This window comes from Aptenodytes forsteri, unplaced genomic scaffold (assembly GCF_000699145.1).
Source record: "Aptenodytes forsteri isolate BGI_AS27 unplaced genomic scaffold, ASM69914v1 Scaffold428, whole genome shotgun sequence".
Taxonomy (NCBI): domain Eukaryota; kingdom Metazoa; phylum Chordata; class Aves; order Sphenisciformes; family Spheniscidae; genus Aptenodytes; species Aptenodytes forsteri.
In genome coordinates this window covers 151,947-163,521 of record NW_008794177.1, presented here as the reverse complement: position 1 = coordinate 163,521, position 11,575 = coordinate 151,947, and the positions used below count along the sequence as shown (strand labels likewise).

At 58.4% G+C, this 11,575-nt stretch overlaps 1 protein-coding gene across 1 annotated transcript in view; it reads right to left on the bottom strand.

Moving 5' to 3' along the window:
* Positions 1-11,295, bottom strand: part of TBRG4 (transforming growth factor beta regulator 4) — a 15,960-nt gene extending 4,665 nt beyond the window's left edge. The window contains exons 1-6 of the mRNA XM_009284421.2: positions 10,707-11,295; positions 6,734-7,051; positions 5,267-5,438; positions 3,117-3,274; positions 2,448-2,558; positions 740-884 (exon numbers count right to left, since the gene is read on the bottom strand). Coding sequence (XP_009282696.1) covers positions 740-884; positions 2,448-2,558; positions 3,117-3,274; positions 5,267-5,438; positions 6,734-7,051; positions 10,707-11,135 — 1,333 coding nt within the window. The 5' untranslated portion in view covers positions 11,136-11,295. The remainder of the gene's footprint in view (positions 1-739; positions 885-2,447; positions 2,559-3,116; positions 3,275-5,266; positions 5,439-6,733; positions 7,052-10,706) is intronic.
* Positions 11,296-11,575: the final 280 nt, after the last annotated feature.

The window sequence follows — 11,575 nt, the reverse complement described above, 5'->3', positions numbered from 1 at the left end:
TTGTTGCGGCGGCGGGGCTGGCCAGTCCCCGCCACGGAGGAGGCAGGGACTGAATTTGACGGGGCTGCACCTCCCCAGCAGTCACCGTTTTGTTAGGCAATACCAAGCCTTCGGGTCTCTTCTCGAGGACGTGGGGGAAGCTCACGGGCAGTGCCGGAGCAGAGCAGCAAGCTGTGCCTTGGGGCACGCGATTTCCACGACAAGGTTGAGGGCAACGTGTCACCCTGCTGCGATTTGACCCTGCAGGCAACCACTCCAGCCGTGTAACGTTCAGCTTTGGGCTGGGCAGGGGGAAGAGCAGACAGCGGGCGGGACCCGAGGAGGAAGGCAGGAGAAGAGAGCACAGGGAACGAGCAGGGAAGGCACGAGCAGGACAGCGTGGAGGAGGATGGCTCGAGCGCATCCCCTTCACCGTCACTGTCTTGTTCTCCTTCTCCCCCACCGCACACAGGCACAAATTCACAGCCCAAGGGGGCTGCCGGAGCTGGAGGCCGTGGCTCTCACTAGCCCAACTCTCCTGGTGCTGCTGCCCTGCGCTGCGCTCCCCTTGCCCGGGTACCCTGCACAGAGTTGTGGGGGGATCCGTCAGAGCCACTCCCAGTGAGATCGATTCCCTCCTGGTTAACAGTTAACAACCCGTTAACTCCAATTTAGACGGGCGAGGCTCAGTATCCCCACTCCCTGCCCCGGGCCTGAGGTTGTCGGTCCCCGTCCCACCGGCAGAGACGCCCACCCTCACCTCGGATCCGAGCGTGGAAGTCGGGCGCTAGCACTCGCTGCAGGTAGGGAGCCTTGGCCTGCTGCAGCACGCAGAGCGACCACACCAGGTCCGTCAGCAGGTGAGGCTCCAGGCTGTCCAGCTGGCTCTGGAGCTCCTCGTGGACCTGGAGAGTGGGAAACCAAACAGCTCAGCTCAGCTCAGCGCTGCTGATGCCTCAATGCCGAGGTCAACACGCAGGTCTGGCAGCTCGACAGATCCCCGAGGTGTTATGGTGCACCCGATGGGCGCCGTCTCCTCTACAGCAGCGCTTCTCCCCTGGGTTATTTGCAGAGGGGAGATTTTAAGATCGCTCTAACGTGACCCTGCAACTCGTGAGCTGCGCTTCGCTGGCCCAGGATGCTGCGTCGCCGTGGGGGGGGTCTCATCAGAAAGCCCAGCAGCAAACCGCAGCAGCCAGGGGCAACACACCACTGCAAAAAGGGAGGGCTGGAGGCGATAACCTCTTCAGGATCTGCAACTAAAACCTGCCGTCAGCGGAGCTGGAGGGGTCTTAGACTGTATCAGTGGTGTCAGGATGCCTGTCCAGGAATTGCAGCAAGAGCCTGGAGCTCTGCACCCAGCAGGGGTTTCTCCTGTTAACCCTGGAGAACTTCTTTGCAACGCCTCAAAAATGAGTAGTTTTGCACTTGCTGCAAAATCCCTCTTCACGGTGACCGCGATTAATGCTGGGGGGGGTGGTGGTGGTGTCCAGAGCCCTGGACGCTACTTCCACGCCTTGCCCTTCTCACTGTCCCAGGGAGACCCCCGGCTCCCCAGGCTGGCTTGGCCACGGGGGTGGGACGCGGGGTCCTGCTGATTAGAAACACCCATATCTGGGTCCTCTTCCTTCTCAGCTGCGTGCCGCAGGTGGGGCTGGGCAGGCCACGCTCCCTCTGCCGGGCGCTCAGCGAATGCCCGTTTACTCAGCGACAGCGCAGCTCCTCTCTGGAAATCATCAGCATAAATCTGTCCCCAAGGAGGTCAAGGTGACTTCCTCCTCTGCTTCAGAGGCCAGCCTGGCTGCCTCCGTGAGCCGGGGAAGGCGGGAGGACGCCAAAGACAGCGCCTGCCCCACGCTCACCTCCTGCCAGCCTCTTGCTAAACCACACAGGAGGCTCCCGCTCCGCTCGGCCCTTCCAGCCGCTCACGTCTCCTCACCACAGGATGCGGCAACCTTCCCCCCGGGCGGGAAGACAGCGAGCACGTCTGCCTGTGGCAGCCTCTATCCTTCTCGACAGCTCCCCAGAGCCGGGGGAGCAGCCTCAGCGCTACCAGACCGAGGGCTTGGCTCGGCTGGGAGAGCCACACAGCTCTGCCAGGAACGGGCGTGCAACCCTCAACACCTATGGCCTCGTTACAAAGAGTTAATTACGGCAATCGGAGTTCAGGAGGGCACGCGAACACCCCCACGCTGCTTGTGTCTGGTAGAAAAGCGAGCCTGCGGGGACTCGAGCCAGTCATGGACTAACCGGTTCAGCTACGGCCCGGCACACAGCCAGGGGAGCGCAGTGCGGGTTTTTCAGCCTGGCCTGAGCTCCGGGCTCCCCCTTCCCGCACCATTTACAGCTGGACTGAGCCATCCAACACCCACTTTCGCGCGTGGATGTGCTAGAAGGAGATCTGCAGCCTTCCCGCTGGACTAGGGAGGGAGGGAGGCTGATGAAGAGGGGGAAAGGGGGAAGGTTACCATGTTGAAGAAGTCCTCGCTTCCGCTAGGCTGGAAGTTCAGGCGAGCAAAAGACAGGATGATACTGCACAGATGGGTGACCGACAGCTGCTTGGTGTTGTCCAGGGCATACTGGAAGATACAGGGGGCAAAACCAGAGGTTTAGGTCTGCCCTGAACGAGTACAGGCAGGAAAAGATTGAAAACGTCAGCCAAGGACGCATCCAGCCCCATGGCAAGGTGGGAAAACACGAGTGTAAGGTCTTTTAGTGCTTCCCTGGGATTCTATCCTGGCACAAGGGAAAGCTGCGAGTGGAAGCAGAGCTCTGTAATATTCCCACTCGCCTGGTACAGACGCAAAAGTGCGGGCACATAAACTGGGGCAGAGCTGGGAAGGCGCCTGGGGAGAGAAGCAGCGCTGGCCCTCAGGAGCGGAGGCTCAGACGGAGCCGAGACCGGCCCCAGCTCAGCACGGATTCCCAGTGCTGACTTCAGCAGAAGATGAAGGGCGAGACCTGTCAGACTCGATTACAGCTGCCGGCTGGACAGGGAAAACAGTGACGACATCCCAGAGAGCATCTCTAGAGAGGTGGGGGGAAACTGCTCCCACCTCCTGGGAACTGGGGTGGATCACAGTCGTTCTGGTGCCAGTGGGGGCTTCCCCGCCCCCCCAAACCCCCCTCCTCCTCACCTGCACAATGGCCTCACACAGCGGTAGGCTGAGCCACTTGAGGAGGGCGAAGGATCTGATGCAGCGGGTCACCTCGATGGGCGTCATCGTGGAAACGTGGGGGTGCAGGTCGGTGGCTATCTTCTGGAAGACCTGGGGCTGGTGGAAATTCAGTTTTCCTTAAAGGAGCAAAAGAAAGCGGCAGCCACTTACAAGGAGCTGGTACGGGAGCCGTGCCTGGACGGGCGGTGGCGGCACAAGGGAAAACGTGAAGCCGTTTGTTAGGAGCAGAGGAGGCTCAGCGGCCGATACTGCCTCCCCCAGCTGGCTTGGCTCCATCCTTTCTGGTCAGACCAAGTCTCTGCCGCGTCCTGCCGCACCCACCAGCTCTCAATCCCGGTGCCAACTCATGGCTCCAGCCTCCACCTAGTGCCCGTAGCAGATTTTAGTCCCAGTGTCTCCAGCTACAGATCCTGGTTTGTCCAGAAGAGCCCTGAACTCGCTAAAGCTACCGGCAACCTCGCGCCGGCTGAGGAACAAGCAAGCAACGATCAGCAACTGGCAGCACCAAGCCCCCGAGGTCAGTGTAGACCAGCCAGGAGGGGACAGTCCCCATGAGAGGGGCACGGGCAGGGTCTGAGACCGGCTGCAGCAGCAATGACAGGCACAGACCATCCTGATGCAACGACGCAGCAGCTACAAGCATCAAAGAGAAACGTCGGCGCAGCGTGCCAGCGTCCCGGGCCGAAAGCATCCCCACCGCAGCGGCTACTGGAGCGCTGCCGGAGCCTGCAAGAACCAGTCTCCGTCCCAAACCACGTCGTAATTGTCCACTTTGTAGGTTTTAAGGCCGGGGGACTGCGGGATCACCTGGGCCTATCTCTGCATATGACCCAGGCCCGCATATACCGTCCAGCTTCCTGAGCTGAAGCACCTACGGCCCTGCCTCCGAGAAAGGCACCCAGCAAGGATTTGGAGGCCGGGACGCGGAGCGTCCACCACTTTCCGTGAAACTTATTCCAAGTTAATCAACTTCACAGCAAGTAAGCTGGTAACATCAACCAGAGAAGCACGAGCTCCCACCAAGGCCAGGTCTACTGGGGTTATTTCTTTATTTTGAGAGTATAGCTAACCCACAGAGACTGTCCCGGCCCCAGTGGTCGTCAGAAGAGCTGTGCCCAACCACCAGGAGCTGGACAATCAACTGAAGACGAGCTCCTCCTTGGCTCTCCTGGCTTCCTTTATCCCTGTTTGTTTGTCTGGGCTTTCCACCGGCTACCAACAGTAAGAGGAGAGCAGGACCACGCAATGCTGTACGGAAAGAGGAGCCAGAGAACTAAGGCACCCAGGATCATAAACCAGATTATCAATTAGTGCTACCCTGCTGTTAATAGAGCTGTTCTGCACCAGGTTCTGTCACCATCAAGTATATGGTGGCTCTGGTTTACCCTGCGGCCAGGAACATCACCAAGGTGGCTGCCGCCGCCCCGAGCGCCTGCCAGCGCTTGTACAACTACTTGTAGCATCTCACCTGCTGAAGAGTGCGAATTCAGCACCCAGCGCTTCTCAAATGATAATTAACCTGTCACTAGGACATCTTGGGTGGAAAGAAATCAGCTGTTTTAGTGCCACTGTCCCCAAGTAAAAAGTCCCGCTCTCCCCAGGGCTCCTGCTCAGCCCTCCTGTTACTGAGGGCTGCGTTTTGCAAGCGAGGAAACAGGGGCAGGGGCTCCCCAAGAAACCCCCGGCCACGGGAGGAGGTGAGAGAAGATTTGGGGCCATTTGGGGGATCCTAGCTCATTAGCTGCCTACGCTGCAGGGCAGAGGGGCTCCCTGGCACCCCGACCACCCTTCCGAAGCGCTCTCTCATCGCGAGTTCCCTTCTTCCTACGCACTGGAAGGAAAACCAGGGTGTGCCGCTGCCACGAGCTGCCCTGACCGCACCGTAGGCCAGAGAGGCACCAGGCGTACCTGGGCTCGGAGCTGGTACTACCCAGCTGTGCTGGCCGGCGTGCTAGGTCCAGCCCAACGTACCCTGCCAGCCTTTCTCCTTCACCTGGCCTTGACGCCGTGGTAGCAATGCCACCAAATCCCCACCCGAGTGCCCAAAATCAACTGGGCTCTACCACACGTTAACATCCAGCAGGTCCCAATACAACCGAGCCGCTTACCATAGGCGAAAATCAGGTCCATCAGGACACTGAGGCTGAGCTCAGAGTGCTTCTGAATCAGGTGGTAGGACAAGGCTCGGAGCAGAGGCACGCAGCGCCGGTTCTGGTAGGCTAGAGCCAGCGTTATTTTCCGGATGTCATCGGGGTTGAACTGTTCAGCAAGTTCCAGAGCCTGCCAAGAAACGTTTTGAGCAGGGGCGTAAAGGGAAAGGACAAAGCGAGGTGCAGACACAGCCTTTATACGGAGCGGGATGCGCCATCGCTACGGGCTGAGCCCCTCCAAGGGTGATGGGGACTGGAACTGGCCAGCGTTTAGCGCACAGCGAGGCTAAGCGGCTGGGAGCAAGCGTAACGGCTCAGGCGGAGGGAGGGCGAGGGGAAGCAGACCCTCGTCCTCTCAGCGGAGCTCGGCCAGGATCTCCCTGCTGCTGGTTCCGCCTCCCCCGGCCGACAGGACCTCAGTGTCCACTCCGTCCTGTGCCCAGGCACTGTAACACGCTGTCAGGCAAAGACTGACAGAGGAAAGGCACCCACTGCTGGATCAGCACCCCGCTTTCCACTGTAATTTCTGCTTCGTTTGCGGGACATTAACCCAACGTGGTTAGTTTGGGCTCTGCGTAAGCTGACAACCCCGTCAGATCCAGCTACAGCGTTCTGCCTTGTCACATGCCAGTGTTTGTAGCATTTATTTATCCCCAGGGTCGAGGGAGAGGGACAGTGGGGGCTCACGAGCTACAGCTGTTGCTGTGGCAGCTGTTTGGCCAGTCCCCAGCACGGGCTGGACGAGGACTGAATTTGACGCAGCTGCAGTCAGGGCTCCTGCAGTGGTTCCGACCCGACGGACATTCCCCTGCTCCTGTGAGCGACAGAAACAGGGACCCACTGAGCACCGGAGGGGACAGACCTGCCCCCTCTGAAGATGACGAGTGTCCAGAGGCAGAAGGCGAGGACAGTACGGACACTCCTTGTTCCAGCTCCCCTCACAGCCCGGCTTGTACAGAGAAGCAAAGGACAATGTTTTTGGCAGCTGTGTTACACTGGCTCTGTTAAGTTACCGCTCACCGGCTGAGCTAAGGAAATTTGAGTGCGTTCTCTGCAAACCCGCCGCAGCTGCAAAGCAAAATGCGTCAGCTCAGCCCGCCTTCCAGCAGCGCAGACCAGCGCGAGTCACCCACTCGCACCAGTACGGATTGGGAAGGGGCTGGCGACTGCAAGCTCCCCCGTCTACGCGGCTCCTCAGATGGAAACCCCTCTTAGAAGCACCCGTGCACGGGAAGCTGCTTAAACAGCAACCCGTAAGCGCACACCAGAGTACTCCGGAGCAGCAATGAGTGCAGCCCGTGAGGAATTAGTGTTCCCGTACAGGATGGGTTGAAGGGGACGGGGCTCTCCCTTCCACTGCTGTCAGCTGCGGGAGGTGGCCCGTCTGAAGGGAACGGGGGCGGAAGGGAGAGCCCAAGCCCCTACCTTGTCCTCCAGCCGATCCATCAGAGCTGGGGAGACGTGCCCGACCTTGCCCATCAGCGTCACCACGGTTCGGGTGCCCTCGAGCTCTGTCCAACGCAGCTCCAGCTTCTTGATGACTTCGTTCAGCAGCCTGCTCTCCTTCCCCTGCTTGACTGCCAAGAACTCCGCCAGGGAGGTGAGCTGCCTGAAGGTGAGGCGCCGCAGCCGCCACAGCACCTCCTGCTCCACCGACTGCATCTCCCTCCTGTTGCTGTCCAACCCCAGGGAGCAGAGGCTCTTCAGGAGGTTCACCAAGGTGTTGTTCCACACCTGAGAAATCTGGGCAGCAGAGGGAAATAAGGGAAAGGTGTTGATCAGGGGGAGCACAAGAGTATTCTGTTACCAGTCACGCCAAACACTCTGCCTCTACAGAAAGAGCTGCACAGCGCTGAGGGGGAGGCAAGAGAGTCCTCCTTGGTCTGGGGACATCCAGCTGTCCCCCACCACAACGTGAGACCTCTGCTCCTCCTCGCGGGCGTAGCCTGCACAGTCAGAGACAGACTGGAGCGACCCAGCACCCTGGTGAGGAAGAGGAACCTCAATGCCTGTACCACAAGCCGAAGCCACGCACCGATCCCAGCGGCATGGACGAGCCTCGAGAGGTAACCACACGTCGCTTATAGAGCTGCCATATAGGCGGTGAACTCCCTCTGCCTCGGAGAAGGAAGCGACACAGATTGGCTACCGGCTGGGTGAAACATTTAAGTAGACTTTACCCTTCTCCGGAGGCGCTTAAGCTTCCCTGTGGCGCGGCTGGGATATGACACGGGTGGCTGGCAGAACGAAAAGCGGTGGGAAAGACTGGTAATTCGGGGGCAGAAACTTGAGGGTCTCGGGGGGGATGCCACGGGACTCTGACTCTCCTCAGCACCTCAGGTCAGACGACACTTATCCTATTGGAAAGCTCCAATTTCTCTCCAGTGTCTCCGAAAGGAAGCTGGGCACGAATCCCACCGGCTGCTGGGAGCACCAGGACTTGCCCAGCGCCACGCTCTGCCCGCTGAACTTCTCCGCCTCGGCCACCGCCAGCTGCTTTCCCACCGGCAGCCCCGACGCGAGGCGGAGCTCGTGGTTTTCCACCAGCAATCGGTCTTCCATCTCCTCCAGCGTCCGTCAGTGAATGCCCGGCACCTCTTTATTTCCAGCCCAAGCTTCCCCAGCCGTGCTCTGCTGCTGCTGTGCAGCACTAAAAGGCAATTCCAGTCTGAAAGCTCTCCTGATTTGTATAAAACCAAACCCGATCTTTAGCACAACGTCGGTTCCGATGGGCCCTTCAGAAAGCACCACTGCGCCAGCCGCCCCGGTACAGAGCACAGCGCCTGCTTGGCGGAACATCCCGACGTTACAAAATTATTTCAGGAGCAAGGAGTTGCTTCTCAGAGCGACCGTGCAGGAGGCAAGCGAGGCAGTGCCGTGAGACGTTGAATTTCAGGCAGGAGGGACCACGCGGGTTTGGGCAAACAAAGGCTTTAACTCTCTGGCCTGTCCAAACTCCAGCACTTCCACCGGCACGGCGAATTCCTCAAGTCCTGCTCAGGCAACGGCTCAGCGCCTCAGGCGCAAGAAGGACCTGAGCACTGCCAGGGTGCTCTGCTAAAATCTGAAAAACCACAGTCCAGGATGCAGCCGAGAAAGCGAGCAGAGCTTGTGATTTGCCCCGGGTGATTCAGAAAGTCACAAGGAGAACCAGACCGCTCCCCCGGCTGATCCCTCACCTTTTTCACCCGTCCACGTGTACAGAACTCATCTCACAGTCTGCTAAGAGCCCCTTCCCTCAAAGCTGTCCTGGCCCACGCCCTGTCTGTGGAGAACAAGTGTGATGAGGAGCGGCTGAGGGAACTGGGGTTGTTTAGCCTGGAGAAGAGGAGGCTGAGGGGAGACCTCATCACTCTCTACAACCACCTGAAAGGAGGTTGTAGCGAGGTGGGGGTCGGTCTCTTCTCCCAAGGAACAAGCGACAGGACGAGAGGAAACGGCCTCAAGTTGCGCCAGGGGAGGTTTAGATTGGATGTAAGGAAAAATGTCTTTACTGAAAGAGTGGTTAAACATTGGACCAGGCTGCCCAGGGAAGTGGTGGAGTCCCCATCCCTGGAAGTATTTAAAAGACGTGTAGATGAGGCGCTGAGGGACATGGTTTAGTGGGCATGGTGGTGTTGGGTCGACGGTTGGACTCGATGATCTTAGAGGTCTTTTCCAACCTCAATGATTCTATGGTTCTACCGTTCAGAATCTCCAGCTCGTCGACACAAGGACATCACAAGCCGATTAATTTCAGTTTCTTTGCATCAGAGCATCTTCGCACCTACACAACGACCTCTTACATTCAGTTATCTACGGCTGCAATAACAGCTCGTTGGAGAAGGATAATCGTGTTTGCAGCGAGTTGGCTTGCTTTACATCTCAAAATCCCTAGCCATGTCCCTCTTGGCAGTTTCCCACACTTGGGTCACGCTGTCTCGTTTCTCTTATCACTCACGCAGCGCGACAGCTTGGCTTTGCCAGCTCTGGGGCATCCCTTCCCCACCGAGGGGTCCCCAGGGACACGGGCACCCCTCTGATCCGTGGCGACAGCGACACAGGACCACGTAGATCAGCAGGAGCAGTACTTTCACTCCAAATACAGCGGCATGGAAGCATTTCAGCTCAAGGGAGCTAACCGGGCACCCTCAAGACAAATCCCACCTCTCTGCTATCCTTAGACAGGTTTTAGGGAGCAGAGATTATGGATCAGGAGAAATACGAAGCGTCTGCAGGACGCTTGTACCCCCAGAGCCCTGTCAGGAACCTCGTCAAGTTCAACAAGGCGAGTTCACAGGTCGGGGCGATCCCCAGCACCAGCACAGGCTGGGGGACGGACGGATTGAGAACAGCCTGGTGGAGAAGGACTTGGGGGTACTGGTGGGTGAAAAACGGGACGTGAGCCGGCAACGGGCACTTGCAGCCCAGAAAATCAACCGTATCCTGGGCTGCCTCACCAGCAGCGCGGCCAGCAGGTCGAGGGAGGGGATTCTGCCCCTCTACTCAACTCTCTGGAGAAGAGAAGGCTCTGGGGAGACCTTTTTGTGGCCTTTCAATATATAAAGGGGCTTGTAAGAAAGACGGAGAGAGACTTTTTACCAAGGCCTGTAGCGACGGGACAAGAGGGAATGCTTTTAAACTGACAGAGGGCAGATTTAGATCAGACATAAGGAAGAAATTCTTTACGCTGAGGGTGGTGAGACACCGGCACAGGTTGCCCAGAGAGGTGGTGGATGCCCCATCCCTGGAAACATTCCAGGTCAGGTTGGACAGGGCTCTGAGCAACCTGGTCTAGTGGAAGATGTCCCTGCCCACGGCAGGGGGGTTGGACTAGATGGCCTTTAGAGGTCCCTTCCCACCCAAACCATCCCGCGATCCCACGACGTGGGGCCCACGAGCTGCAGGTATTTCCGTAGCAGCCGGCTGGGCCAGCACCAACCCCAGCGGACGGCGCCGAATTTGACGGGGCTGCCGAGGCTTGAGAGCACGACGTGCCGAGCACGGTGCACCGGTTCCCTTCGGATGCCCCGTCTTACCCGGTGGCTTCGCCACTGTCCGGCTGCGTGGCTCTGACGTGTCTTTGCCACGAACTGGCAAAGGTGCAGCTTTATCTTACCGAGAAAACTAAAAGTTCATGGGAGCAGGCGTAAGGTAGCGTTTAACAAGGACGATCCCTCCGCTACATTTTGTTTCTGGTCCAAAAATCAGCGCTTTTAGATAGAAATAATCAGGCATCCTGCCTAGAGCCGATAATTTCACCTCCCGGTCCCCTCAACTTCATCTTTTACTCGGAAAGGCAAAGTACAAACCCTAAACAGGCTCCAGCCGGCCACGCCGGTTCAACCTCAGGAGCACCGTCCGCTTTCCACCTCGTATTCTTTCCCCAAAACGCTTCTGCAGCAAGGAGGGAGCTTACCTGGGAATCCGTGATGCCGATGAGCCGCTGGAAACGTTCGTCTCGCAGAATGCTCTCCGTTTCCAGGTTTTTTTCCACCACAAGTCGGGAAAGTTGAGTAATTATTAGCGAGGCTTGGTTGCTATTAAGAGCATGGAATTCGCTCAACTGGAAGAGTTCCTGAGGACTCGTGGCTGTTTCGATCAGTTCCCCGATCACTTTGTGCTCTGGATTTCTGCTGTCCTCCACCTGCTCTTTGACCGAGAATCCATCTGCCCAGCTGGAAGGGCTTGAAGTATGAAATAAAGTGAAAGGCGCTTGAGGCAGAGCTCTTGCCGCCGTCGCCGCCTTCCCAGCCGGCACCAGCAGGGAGGCCGGGACTGCTGAAGGGGTAGAGACGAAGGCACCGAAGTGCCGCCAGCAGCAGCGTCGCACCAAGCGGGCTGCCATGGTGGAAGGCGTGGGGGGAAGGAAGGCCGGGGCCGGTAACCGGCTGGAGGTCAGCGCCGCATTTCAAGAACGCTACGGAAGGAAAAGAAACCCTTTAGCAGCGGGAGAATTTCAGAGATAGAAAGGAGGAGGCGGCCGACTTCTGCTAATGGTTGTGAGGAAAGGAATTTTTCGACTGGCAATATGGGACGTGAGGAGGCAGTAAAAGCTTTCTGGCAATCGATCGGCACGACACCGCAATATGGGACGTGAGGAGGCAGTAAAAGCTTTCTGGCAATCGATCGGCACGACACCGAGATCGAGGAGATGAAAGCTTCCCCGCGGGTACGGCTGTGGAAGAGGCTAGGCGCTTCCCTGCTGGGGCTGACCTGCCTCCAGACCCCCTTAGGGGCTGCCCAACTCCGGCACGGCTTTCCAAGGCAGCACGCAGCTGCTCCGGA